At 42.3% G+C, this 13,729-nt stretch overlaps 1 protein-coding gene across 1 annotated transcript in view; it reads right to left on the bottom strand.

Annotated features, from left to right (window-relative positions):
- Nucleotides 1-2,898: 2,898 nt before the first annotated feature.
- Nucleotides 2,899-13,729, bottom strand: part of PPP1R21 (protein phosphatase 1 regulatory subunit 21) — a 75,376-nt gene continuing 64,545 nt past the window's right edge. Inside the window, exons 19-22 of the mRNA XM_018557192.1 lie at nucleotides 12,796-12,912; nucleotides 11,699-11,797; nucleotides 6,609-6,737; nucleotides 2,899-3,082 (exon numbers count right to left, since the gene is read on the bottom strand). Coding sequence (XP_018412694.1) covers nucleotides 3,053-3,082; nucleotides 6,609-6,737; nucleotides 11,699-11,797; nucleotides 12,796-12,912 — 375 coding nt within the window. The 3' untranslated portion in view covers nucleotides 2,899-3,052. The remainder of the gene's footprint in view (nucleotides 3,083-6,608; nucleotides 6,738-11,698; nucleotides 11,798-12,795; nucleotides 12,913-13,729) is intronic.

Genomic DNA, 13,729 nt, shown 5'->3' with positions numbered 1-13,729 from the left:
TGGGCAGTAGCCCCCATGAAGAAGAGAAATGTATATTTACATGCTAGTGAAAGTACCTGAATGTGTTTTGATATCAGCTTCCTATAAAGGCCTGGACAGCAGCATTAAGACTCGGGGAGAGCCAGTACTAGAAACCAATCACTCTGTCCAGGTGCACATAAGTGAGTTCTGCTGATCCTTCAGTGTCCAAATCAGTTGGCTGGAGGATACTTCTTCACAAAGATTTGCTGCTGTTGCAATGCACACTGGGGATCTGGCCTTGCTGTCTGGCAGAAGTGTTGAGATCCCAAAGCTGGTGCACACAATTACACAACTTGTGGCAGACAAAACTGTTCCTATACATGTATTCCAACTGTATATTCAGCTGCTTGCCTGGAGCTCAGCTTTAAGATTTAAAAAGCACAAGAAAACCTTTAACATCATTTACCATGCATTAAAGAGCTAATATCACCCCTCACAATTTTGTATATAAGCTATGTCTTATCTTTGGAGGACTGAAGATATTTCTCAAATTACTTCAATTTTGAGCTGCTGAGTTCCACATATTGCTCCATGTGACCAGCTATTGTAGAAACAGACAGTGATGTATTTTAATATACTAGGATGTTTACTTGGGTTTGGCCATATAACCATGGATTTTGTCCATGACTATATGGCCAAACGTCTGTGGACACTAGACCATCACACCTAGATGACTTTGCTGGACATGCCATTCCCCAACCATGGACATTATGGAGTTGGACCCCTTTGAGGCTATAACAGCTTCAACTGTTTTACAAAGGCTTTCCACAAGATTTTCGAGTGTGCCTGGAATTTGTGCTCATTCAACCAAAACAGCATTTGCGAGATCAGGTACTGATGTTGGCCGAAAAGACCTGACTCAGTCGGCATTCCAATTCATCCCAAAGGAGTTGATATCAGGGCTCTGCAGGCCACTTGAGTTCATCCACATCAAACCATGTCATTTGTTATGGAGCTGGTTCTGTGCAAGGGGTATAGTCATGTTAGAACAGAAAAGGGCCTTCCCTAAACTTATGCTGCAAAGTTGGAAGCACACAATGTGTAAAATATCTTTGTTTGCTGTAGCATTAACAGAACCCTTCACTGGAAACTTAACATGGTCAAGTGTCCACATAATTTTGGTCATATGGTATACATTAATTACGGATCCTCTGAAAAAACCTTTACATACAAGTTTGGAAATATGACCACTAGCTCAAGTCATAGCTTAGGTTTTCTGGTGCTTTAAAAGGTTTGCTACTGCTTTTCTGAACAATCCCCCAACCCCACCACTTCTGAAGATTTCAGTCCACATTCAGTGATCAAAGTTCTTATCATTCCCTGAGGAGCTGCTATACCAGGTCTCACCCTGAGATGACATTTCAGGAAAAGGTCTGAAACAGCAGCTGATGGAGAAATGTGGGAAGGTACAGGAAAGGGTCAGAAGCAGCAATGGATTTCTAATTAAATCTGGAAAACTACGTTCTAGTGATATATGCAAATCAAATACTGAAGGAGGCGAGTAGGGAAAGTAAATGCTGTACCTGCTTTGTCCCTGGGATATAGGCTTTCGTGCATTTTGAAAGGTTTGTTTCTAAAGTGGATATTCACCTTCTAGGTAATCAACATGTTGAGAATCAACAGTTTAAATGTAACCTTTTCTGGAATGTTATTTGCTGCTCTGAGTCACTTTTCTCTGAATAGCGTCTTTGAAGTATTCTTGTTGCCTATGTGGAAATCGTCTATCTGTGTCTAACTGCATAAAAGTACAAGGACATTTCCTATGTCTGGCAGACGAATGATCAGTAAAGGATGTGTGGGTGGTTTGCTACCCTGACGAACAAGCTCTGCGCTTCAAGCTGTGAGAGAGTGAGATTGTTATTCAGGCTGTTGAAGGCACATTGATGACTGCACTAAAGGAAGGCAGTAACACTTCCTGAAGATGACCTATGTCTGTAATATCTTCTGAACAGGAATGGGAAATTAACTTTAAAAAATCCTTCCAGCACATGTAGTGGTTATGTTTGCCATATACAAAGCTGGAGCTTCATTACATGACCTACTTGAGTCTTCTCTTGCCATAATGTTCCCTTTTTGCTACCGTCATTCAGTAGCACAAAACCTCACTACAAAATCCTTCATAAAACAGGGTCAGTTTCTACCTCCCTACCCCCTCCTTTACTGCAAGCTACAAAACTAGAGGAGCAATGTATAGGTACAGGTGCACTGAATCTCATGCTAGCTCGTTAATTCTCTCTGGCAACCAACTGGGAAGATACCAAATCTCCACTGAAACTCCTAATTGTGCCGAACTTCTGCCACCATTATTAGAATGCCAGATAATTGTGTCACGTCCCCCGCTCAATGTATTTTCCACAAAAAAAGCAAATCATTTGGGAGTCCAGCTGCAAGAAAATGGCACTCGTAGGAGAGGGCAGAGACACAAACCCGTGCATGGAAAAGCTCTCCGCAGAAGTCATATAAAACTAACCAGTGATCCAATCAAGTGTCATCCACCCTAAACTTAAATATAACTGCTGGGTGGAGTAGGCCTTTAAGGCCTCATTCACACACAACGCAAGCAAAATTGTATATTGCGTATATACGAGCGTATATGCGTGCACTATATTCAATCCCAGAATGCATCACTCATAATGGAATTTTTTATGTGCTATACGCATTTACACGCGTATATGCGCGTAAATACGCAGAAATATGCTGTCCGGACGCATCTCTGTTCCATTCTGTTTTTGCGCATATATACGCTACGCAAATATACGGCTCTATACGCGGCTGTGTGTATGGAGCCATTTATTTGCATAGGTTGCATATGGTACAATACGCACGTACGCGCGCATATGTGCGCATATGTGCGGCAGTGTGAATGAGACCTAAAGGTTGAACGTGTTTTAGGTTTGGTGACCTTTTTGCCGAGAGAAGGAATCCGGGTTCACACATGTTACAAAGGATAAGCTGACATAGGACATCTTCACAGACTGATCTACAGTGTATATAGCAGCAGTGTTCTCTTCCCTGACCAGACTGCCATCCACTATCGATTTTTGTTCTTCTTGGAATTTCCCTGAAGATGTAGAGGGACAGGAAAATGAATTAAAATGTACACTGCAGTTATTCACAATCATTTAATAAAATGTCGTTCATTTTGTGAAACCAAGCAGCAGCATGACACTTTCGAAGAGAGCGCGAGAGAGACAAAATGGAATGAAACAGTTGCTTGGAGGTTTGGTGTGCATTTAGCACAGATAATTCCAACAGATGAACAAACTACAGAGCTGGAATACCGAATGGAATTACTAACTTTCTTTTTATATAATTTTTCACGACATCGAGGGGGTTGGGGGAAACAGAAAGACATTTGTTAGACAGTAAAGATGAAAAATATTTAAAGAACGAGTACATTTTACAAAGCGGCCTAACATAACCGAATTAAAAGCTGAACTCCAGGCAGATATAGAGGACACACATTGATGCAGCCCTGAATCATCAATACACCATTCATTTTTTTTTTTTTACTGTAAGCAGTGTAGTACCTGAATTTGACCTGGTGTCAGCCTTTTGCAGTCCCTTTACAGCAGAGCTGAAGTGTGAGAGGAAGAAGCAGTACAAGAAGACAATCAGTAAATGTGCTGAAAAATAGCATACTGATAGGCGGAGAAAGAGTGACATGAGCTCATCACTGTGCTGCTTCTCCTTTCACTGTCCAGTCACAGGCTGGGACGAGTCCAGGGTGACCTGTGGGTTGAATGATGCTGACCATCAAACTGAGATCATCTAGTGGCAGGAAAAAAAAGTGCTGTGGGGGAGTTCCTGGATTGAAGGTGAATATTGCAGGAAAGGTTTTATATTTTATGTAGAAGTATGCTTACGGCCTCTACATTTCAAGTCAGCAATCGTAGTTGCCATTTTGTCCAGCAATTCTAGCATAGCTGTAGAGAACTCCCCCCTGGATAAGGTAGAGGAGGGGTCCATACCTGATGGAGCTATGGGAGACTCAGGAGTTTCAGTTGGTGAAAGCATGAGAGTTTAAAAGGTCAATAGAAAAGAAAAAATGGGTGCACCTTGCTTAGAGCTGGTTACAAATTAATGAGTGTGTTTGACATGTGTTTTGCTTGACTGATTTGGTGCAGTGACACATGGAGGGTCCCTTGTGCGTTCCTGTGCCTTCTCCTGACAAACCTGCACCCAATTTTTTATTTTGCCACATGTGCTCCAAGATGGAGACTCTCATATAGTTTAGAGTTAGGACTGCACTATATAGAGGTGCCTTGGCGAGGCGGCTTTCACATTTTCTACAGAAGACGCGTATCTAAACCTCTGTTTTTAACCTGTGACATTTCAGGACCAAACAGCTGTTCCAGGGCAGATCAGTTCTCCTGCACATACGATTTGTGACAGCGATCTGCCCTGGAACATCTGAGAAAGTGTTGGAATGCTTGACCTATTGGTGGTCACACACGTCACCGCCAAAAAACTGGGCGGGATTACATTGAAATGTGGGTCTGGGGGGCCTCTTACATGAGTATCAGCTGTATGTTAGGTCGCAGGTCTAACACTTGCACATCCATCCAGCAGTTTGTCCTCCGTCTCCCCCCTCCCCTCCACACTGCTGTCTCCAGACAATACACATAACAGATCTGCACTAAGACTATCAGTTCAGCTCCATCCTCACTGCCCTCCACTTCACACTGTTGTCTTGGGACATACAAGGAGAAGAAGAGATAAAGACAACAGCATGGAGCAAAGGGGGCAATGACAGAGCTGAACTGACTGTCTTAGCGCTGATGTGTTATGTGTATTGTCTGGAGATAGCAGTGTGGAGGAGAGAGAGGAGGGGGAGACGGAGGACAAACTGCGGGATGGATGTGCAAGTGTTTGTAGACCTGTAACCTGCAAACTTTGATAGGATGTGCCCTGAGCTGCTGCGCCTGCACAGATTCTCATGAACATGCAGCAGTACTACAAGCTGCTGTCACTCAATGGGAGAGGAGGATCCCGACAATATTGTCAGGATCGCTTCTCAGCACAGAGCTTAGCGCTACCCACAGTATAGTACACTGAATTGTAAGCTTATGGTGCACATTTTTTTTTTATTACAGGAGAACATTGCAAAATTTACTCCTGTATCATAAGGAAACTAAAAATGCAAAAAAAAGGTGTACCACATAATTCTCTTAACCGCTTCCTTGAATGCAGGAGGGCATTTATAAACTGTTTATAAGCTGTATACTGCCCAATCGCTTGTATTGGTACCTCTCAGTGCGCCCTCACCCCTCGCCGATCACGGGCTCCACTGTGCCTGGGACCAGCATGGCAGCTCTGTGAACAGAGATCAGCACATGATCTCACTATGACCTCCTCTCTGGTCTCTGAATGCGGAAGTGATGTTCATCACTTCATTCAGCTGTCTTTCCTCCAGCTACATAAGTCAGAGAGAAGCAGGTCTCCGCTTTATCAGTTTCTTTGGGGGTCCCTAGGTGACATTAGGGGTCCTAAAGTGGAGGGGTCACACCTGATGGAGCTATGGAAAATTCCAAAGAGTGTGTGGACAACCCAGGCTATTGTTGTCAAGTCTCTGCAGGTCACCCCACAACTGTTCGTGGATCCCAAAATGGAGAGACCGGATAAAGGGGGACAGCTCCCTTTGCACTTGGGATCCAACATGTTGCTCTGCCAAACTGTGGCAACGTCATTTAAGACACAGAATAAAACATTTTAGGTACTCATAAAACCTGCTGCTGAAAGCAGGAGAGATTAAAAGGCCGGAGTTGACTAGGTCACTATGGGTTGCAAAAAGGACTATCCAAGGCAAAAACCCTTGCCTGTCACTATGCAGGAGGAGCAATGTAGGGAGGAAACTATCTCACAGTGAAAAAGATGGAAACAGTGTGGGGAGTGCACACACATGATACTTCAGCTGGTGACATAGCACTTTATTCCCCAGTGTGTTAACCCTTTCCACAGAGAACCAATGGAACATGGGGTAACTATTCAGTACCAGTATTGTAGTAGCTCCCAATGCTTAGACATATAATAAGGGAGTTGTCAGAGACATACCTGGAGAGGACTCTGTGGCCAACTAACAGTACACAATATTCTAGAATGCGCAACAAGCAGAGCCCAGTACCTGAAGGTGATATCTTCACCCTGTCCATGGGCCCACACACAAATAGATAGATGAAAGTAGTCACTCGCACTCCATGATATTAAAGTCAATGCTGTTTATTGACTGAGATAACACACATCTCCTTAGCTAAGGAGATGTGTGTTATCTCAGTCAATAAACAGCATTGACTTTAATATCATTGAGTGCGAGTGACTACTTTCATCTATCTACATTTCACGGAGGCATCCGTTGTCACCACCGCACCCACCCAGTTGGATTTGGGTTTTTGTCCGGTCAGGAGTGCGATGGGACAGGAGGATTAAGTTCCACACACAAATAGGTCTTCAAAGACTGGGTCACACCAGAGCCTGGACCTAGAGAGCTATCTGCAGCTAACCAACACAGTAAACAAAGGTCTGGAAAGCAACACAAGTCCAGCGCTCTGCTTGTATATATTTGTTAAATGTACACCAAAGTCACTCACCTTGCTAGTCAACTTTAAAACATCTATTTCTTCCCGCTGTTTTGATAATGTTTCATTAATAACACAAAGGTGATCGCTCATCATGCTCAGTTGATCTTCATAACTCCTTTTAGTTGTAATTAATTCATCCTAAAAAGACAAAAGCAAAAGAAAACCAGCACAAGCTGAACTGTGAAAACAGTCTTTTAGGGTTGAGAGAAGAAGAAAAATCTACAATTACTTTTGTTCAATTCAAGGACAGAGATACTCTATAGTTGTATAATGAACACAGGAAAAGGGGAAAACAAGAGAGCATCAAAACCATTATCATAGATATACAGTATATACGAACATACAAACCGGTATTAATTAGTATTCTCCTATTCAGCTACCGAGTTAATACAAGGCCCAGCATAGCTTTATAGATTAAGAAACCTGACATGTTCCTGTTGTCTCTATGCCGTCTTCTCTTAGCAACCCAGGAGCATTCATGTAAAAGTCAACAGAAAACAAAATGGGTCCCATAGAGCTCCAAAACCAGAGATATTGCAATCAGGAGACTTTAAAAGAAAACGTCTGGAATAAAAAAAATGACCGGAAAAAAAAACCCAGCATTTCTGAAATTGCCGAAATAAAACCCCCCATAGTTTTCGTTGATTTCAGTGTTGGACACAGGATTTCGTGATATTTAGGTTATACTGCTACTTACATGAGTATTAGGATGCTGGCAAACAAAACAAAAACATTTCCCAGCCTGGTATAACCCCACAAACTACCAACATGCATCAGTTTTGTAACAAAGCAGTACCAAGGTCAAGACCATAAAACACAGAGGTGAGGGATCCCTGTCCCTTTAAGGCGAATATAAAAATCACATTTAAGGAAGAGAATATTTAGTGACATTTGGGGTTGTCCAAAAGTCCAACACAGCAAACAAAACGCTAACAAGCCCAACTATAAAAAACTGGGGATTGCCTGCAGCTCAAAGAGCAGCCTGAAGGACCTTATGCCCAAAGCTAGCATCAGAAGAGTCTTGAACCTCTATCTGGTAAAACTTTAAGAGACTATAAAATAGAATTGCAAATCTGGGAAACAGTTGTCAGATTACAAAAAGCCAAGGAAGCACTCACAGATCTATTAGAGTGTGCCTTCACAGGAAAATGTGGAACCCGACCCTTAAGACTATAAGATTGAATGATGATTTGTCTAAGCCACAGAGAAATAGTGGAACACGAAGCTGGTTCCCCTTTATGGCAAAAAGGGAGTCCGTATTTCGAATAGAGACTGTGGCTGCAAGGTAGACATGTACAGCTTGAACAACATCCAGACAATGAAAGGAAATCTCCTCCTGATGTACTGGGGATGGACAGAGGGATGGAAGCACAATATCCTTAAAGGAGAACTATGAGGTGAGTGCTTTTCACTCACCTCATAGTTCTAGCCGACCTGTGACAATGAGACTGTCACCGGTCGACTCAGTAGATCGGGAGGTGAGCGAACACGGCGTCTCAGTATACCGCGAGCAGTAGCTTGCGGTATACCGCGGCGTCTCAGCTGCCTGCAATTTCTCAGGGACAATATTATTCTGCAAGGATTTGTGAATTATATTTTAGATAGAGCCACTGAAAACGAAGGCACAGCGACCCCTAAGGCTGCTGGCAGATCAGATAATGATTCTGCAGGAGAAGGCTTGTGTACAAGAACAAGATCGGTTTCTGTACAGTACATAACACAGTACACTACACAAGTACAGTGGACTAATCTGCGCGTCACTTCTATGTGGATTACCTGATGACAAGCATTGAGTAATGTGCCTGCAATCAGATAATCCAGAACAATACTACTGTTCTGGACTACCTGAACATAGGCACATTTCTTTGAATATGAACACACGCACACACACAGAGGAGAGGGGGTGGGGATGTACCTGCCCCAAGGGAACACCCATATTCTGAGCTTCAGCCAGGAGTGGAGCTACAATCAGCACTGACAGTGATAACAATGTGATTTGTCTTCCTAAATGAAGGCACAGATATAAACAAGAGTGAGTGCTACATGCACTGGGTCCCCTGAGGGATTCACCAATGGTTTTTTTTAGATTGCCAATTCTTCTTTATTAAAAATGGCAAAAGAGATGACATACTTCCTTTTTCGCCACAAAAATGTTGTGCGTGTCTGCCTGCTTTTATGCAGTGCCAGGAAACCCTTTTGTTGTGTGTGCCTGCTTTTATGCAACTTATGCAATGCCAAAAAACCCTTTTATGCAGCTTATGCAGTGCCAGGAAACCCCTATATGCAGCCTGTGCAGCTAGCAGTAACCCAAATGTATGCATGTAGACTCCTTTGGGTTACCTAAAAAGTATTGGGGCTCTACTGTGCCATTTTTTAAATTTAAACTTAGACATTACACATTCTTAGAATCAAATCATCAAATAAAAAAATAAAAAAAGGCAAACGGATGGGATACCAAATAAAGTGTATGTGTCTGCTCTCAGTTCTCTTATTAAAATGTCCATGTATCTTCCTGACAGTGCACACAAATGGCAGACTACATTATTCATGTCCAACATAGGAGACTGAAGCAGCGCTGATGGCAATCTGTATTCTTCAACATAAAGGTCATCAAGGAATGGAGAGCTCAGGGAATGAGAGGCGATAACAAGAGGGGAGAATGGGATAAAAGACATTAGTACACAGAGGAAAAATGAAATGCTATTTAAAAGGCATTTCTTTAAAGTGACTGCGCCTGATGTGTGAACCAAGGAGGAAAATCAGCGGAGATGTCCAATATTCTTTTTTACGTGACTGGAGAATTAGCATGAGATCAAAAATGGCTGCTACAAAAAAAGACCTTATCTGGCACTAAGCTAAAGAATCATTAGAGCCTTCAAGGGGAAACAGGCCATTCTATCCTACCACAGGAGATATATCCCCCATATCATATTTCTGCTAATTTCTTATTCTACTTTAAAAGAGCCTTTTTCATACTTTTATTATTCAGATATAGAAAAATAAGGTTATCAAAGTCTGTTCATCCTATAAGCCTGTAAATGTATATCTGGAGGCAGTCATATTTGCTTGTTACACCAATGGGCTCTGCTTCCAGCTCTTATCTCTCTGATCATTGGTCTGCCTAATTGAAAACAAGAGACTCTATATTAGGAGTAGGCAACCTTGGCACTCCGGCTATGGTGAAACTACAAATCCATCATGCTGCTGCCCCTGAGAGTCATGTCTGTGCCTGTCAAAGTCTTGCATTGCCTCATGGGATTTGTAGTTCTACCGCAGCTGTAGTGTCAAGGTTGCCTACCACTGTGAACACCCACAATCCACCTCTTAACCAGGGACCAAGCCATCTGTAAGTTACATGATTGAGCTCAAAAGAGATTCGTTTTTTAAACCTACGGCAAAAGTCAGATTTCTAATAGGTTAATCTAAAAGGGAAGGTATGAGTGTGAAGAAGATGTTTGCAACACCAAACGTTTTCTTAGTTTTGGGGAGAGTGTGGAAGGGTTAGAACAGCCGTCAGAATCTTACTACTACTACTCCGGACTCCATTAGAAGGTTTTATCCTCACTTCCTGTCCTGCTGGCAAGGTTTGACCATACAGGAAGTCAGGGGAACTCTTAAGTGCAACACAGACAGAATTAAAAATGCTTTTCTTTAGTAGAGTAGCAGAAGGCTAGACCTCTGTCAGATGTGTATTACTATGTTTCCTTGTTGCAGAGTTCCCCTCACTTCCTGTCTGGTGAAACTGTTGTTAGCAAGAAAGAAAGTAAGGCAAAATCTCCAGATATCTCATATAGCCCAGAACATACCCCCCGGATATCAGTAAAACTGCAGGTGGAGGTCTAATCCTTCCCACTCTATCCATAATGAGGCACCTTTTTAGTATGAAAGACACTTTACAGTTACTTTTTTATGTTTTATTGATTTTTTTTTAAAGCCCAGTTCCACCCCAAACTTCTGCTTCGTTTTGAATTGAGTTGGAAAGGTTAGAGTATATGTCTATCAGATTGTTAATGCTGTCGGCAAGATTTTCCTTTTTTCCCCCAACTTTAGTAAGCAGTAGAAGAGTCTGGTGGTTGGACTCAGCAGTAGGAGAGCCAAATATGAAATCTTGACTTGAGCAGAAGTTGGGGCCACATTGGGGTCAGTTCCACTGAGACCAACTTAAAGATAAATACAGAGGGTAAACAAGGTGCCTGCAGAAATATATTAGACCAGGTCACTTTCAGTTGACCTGGTCTAAAATACCAGGTGCCTTTAACACCACTGAGTAAATTGTCAAACTATCACAGCATTGACAACAGACAAATTGTCTGGACATGAAGTGGGTATACCATGCTGCTCCACCAAGCTTGCTCCTTCAAAAAAAAAAAAAGCATGTAATGCCAGCTAAATGACTTCTGTCCTGACATGTCCCTTTAATAGAGGGTGGGAACCAGATACAAAGTAAATGGATAGGATGGCATAACTGGTACAGAGGATGGCCTCATTAACTTCCCATACTACACTAAAAACTTCACAATAATTAAAACAAAAACATCTCTTTCCAAAATCTACTTTCTGCTCCACTGGAACACGTATTTTTCTCCCAAACTGCAAAATGAAATTCCTTGTACCTGTGCTTTAGTAGAAAACCAGCAGAAGCCAAGCTTTCAGGACACTGCGGAGGCTTGCAGAAAAATAAAATGCCGCAAAATGGTTCAATCATAATTCACTTATGTGAGATCTGCTCTTTGTTCAATAATTCTCTCTTGCAGGCGAGTTATACTGCTGAGGAAAAACTGCTTCACATGCTTTAATGATACAATAAATAATCAATGGCTTTCTCTTCTCCATACGACATGACAATACGATGGATGTAGAGCGAGAACAAGATGCAGCTTCTGACAATGTAAACATCCATCTGATAGAGTAAATGAGGAATGGATCCAGATAAAAACAGTCTTTATTAGTTGCCATCTTGTTGTGAAATCAGTTAACATACTCCCGAGAGCTAGCTTAACACAATATTATCAGCATTCGGCGTCCTGTGAGATCCAACAGGGGTCACATTTTACAGGGAGCCGTGACTAGCTGGGTGTATGGGTACTGGCGGCTCTTACCTGTAATCTGCTGATGCTCTGACTGGCTGACTTTGTTTCTTCTGTTAAGCTCTGATTGGATTTCTCTGCTAATGCTAATCTCTTAGCAAGAGCTCGACACTGTAAATAAAGCAGGGAAATGTAAAGATGTTACCACTAACAGCAATACCTTAAGATGGCCATGCACTATGCAATTTTCTTTAAAAAAACCAAAAACGCATGATTCCTCCAACCACAATAAACAGCGTTATTAAGGGAATACCCCCAACCACCACCACCAGATTCTCCCCCTCCCGCAGGGCTATTCTATTCTGATAGCAATTCTGATAGTGACAGGCATGCTGCTGTCAGAATGCCCAATAGTGACTGCAGCTAACTGGCTGCAGTCACTGTTCATGTGAGAATTTTCGCACAGACTCCTTCGACACTGAAAAATCGGACCAGTGCCAACAGGGCCACACACTGCTTGAATTTCACCAGGGCTCGGACAAAATATTAGGAAGTGTTCAGCCACCTTTAAACAATTAGCAGACAATCAGGAAATGCAGGGTTAGAGGAGATGACAGCTGCACAATCTAACCATTATCAATGTGATGTCTGTGGGTGTCTCTTCAGCATCTGACACTTCCAGGTGTGACAGATGTTGCATCCACTGCACACTGTAGTCCCCCATATCACTACATAGTGGGGTTGTTGAGATGAACCATTGCTGGGGCCCAGGCACTTGGCACACCTAGAAGCATGTCCGTGTGAAAATTCTTCTGCAGGCCATAGCTCTTGAAGAGAGCATAGTGAGGACTCATCACCCTCCAGAGAGGTAAGTATTAAGGACCCATTCAGACCAGCCCTATCTGCAGTGGTGTGTTTATTAGAATGGGTTGCCTAATGCACCACAGTGGACAAATATTCACTCTTGCAGCATTTTCAGTAGTGTGTTAGCACGTTGCAACACAGGTGTGCCGCAAAGGTGCATTGGGTGCCATTTAGAATGACCGGCATTGCATCACACCAATGTGTATGTGACATGATACAAAAATGCACATGCACATTTCATTTCTCCAAAGAAGTTATGTCACTAAAAAGCAAAGGTCCACAACACCTGCTGATTGCATACATACCTCTGCATGGAAATGGACAGACTTGCTGTCAGCCAGCTGCAGCTGTGTCGTGATTTCTGCTATTCTTGTCATGTAGTGTTTTTTTATCAGAGTTTCCCTGGAGTCCTGATCTGTGACCTGTTCATGACAGAGAGGGAATTACTATTAGAATGGCCAACCAATCTAAAAAGTGCTGATCGACATCTCAACTGTCAGTCATTCTCTTATCTGAATCTGAGTGACTGCAGCACTGAAAGGAACGACAGTGTGACTGTATTCTATCAGATGTCTTATTCAATGGAGCAGTGCATAGGGTACTGATAATATGCAACGTATCCAATAAACCTTTGCAATCAGATTTTAGCTTATTAAAGTAGGTGTAAACACAATCACTACATTCTCATATCAGCTTTAACATGTTAATGTCATTTCAGAAGATTTTGTCAATCTTTTTAATTGTTTTTGAAGCTTTAATTAGAATAACATTGTATCTTCACACCCAGGATACAACAACTGTGGCATACAGCCGCCCATACTAATAAATGGGTGTAGGCGGCTATACGAGGATATACACCACTTGCGTAAAGCCGTGCATGCGCACAAGAGTACAACCACAGGATGTGACTTTGCGGTGCAGCTGTGTATCCCAGGCATGGAAATAAACCTGCAATTTACTTTCTACGCCCTCATGAGGCCATGTGCATGAGGCTTATGCAGACAAATACATGGTATATACATGTCTGTTTACTGATTGACTTGGTTTTACATGTTCTTCTCATGTAGAAGTGATTCACTTCTTTGTTCAATGCTGGATTTTGAAACTTATAAAATAATAGAACATAGAAACCAAAAATGTATCAGTGTATTTTTCTATCCTATTACCACCCCAACAGCAGCAAAAAAAGCACTTCTAGATATTCTTCTGTCAAGTAGACAACTTTTGTACACCCTTGCG

Source organism: Nanorana parkeri, unplaced genomic scaffold (genome assembly GCF_000935625.1).
Source record: "Nanorana parkeri isolate BGI_ZX_2015 unplaced genomic scaffold, ASM93562v1 scaffold271, whole genome shotgun sequence".
NCBI lineage: Eukaryota > Metazoa > Chordata > Amphibia > Anura > Dicroglossidae > Nanorana > Nanorana parkeri.
The sequence above is the reverse complement of the archived record's forward strand: the minus strand, read 5'-3'. Positions and strand labels throughout refer to the sequence as shown.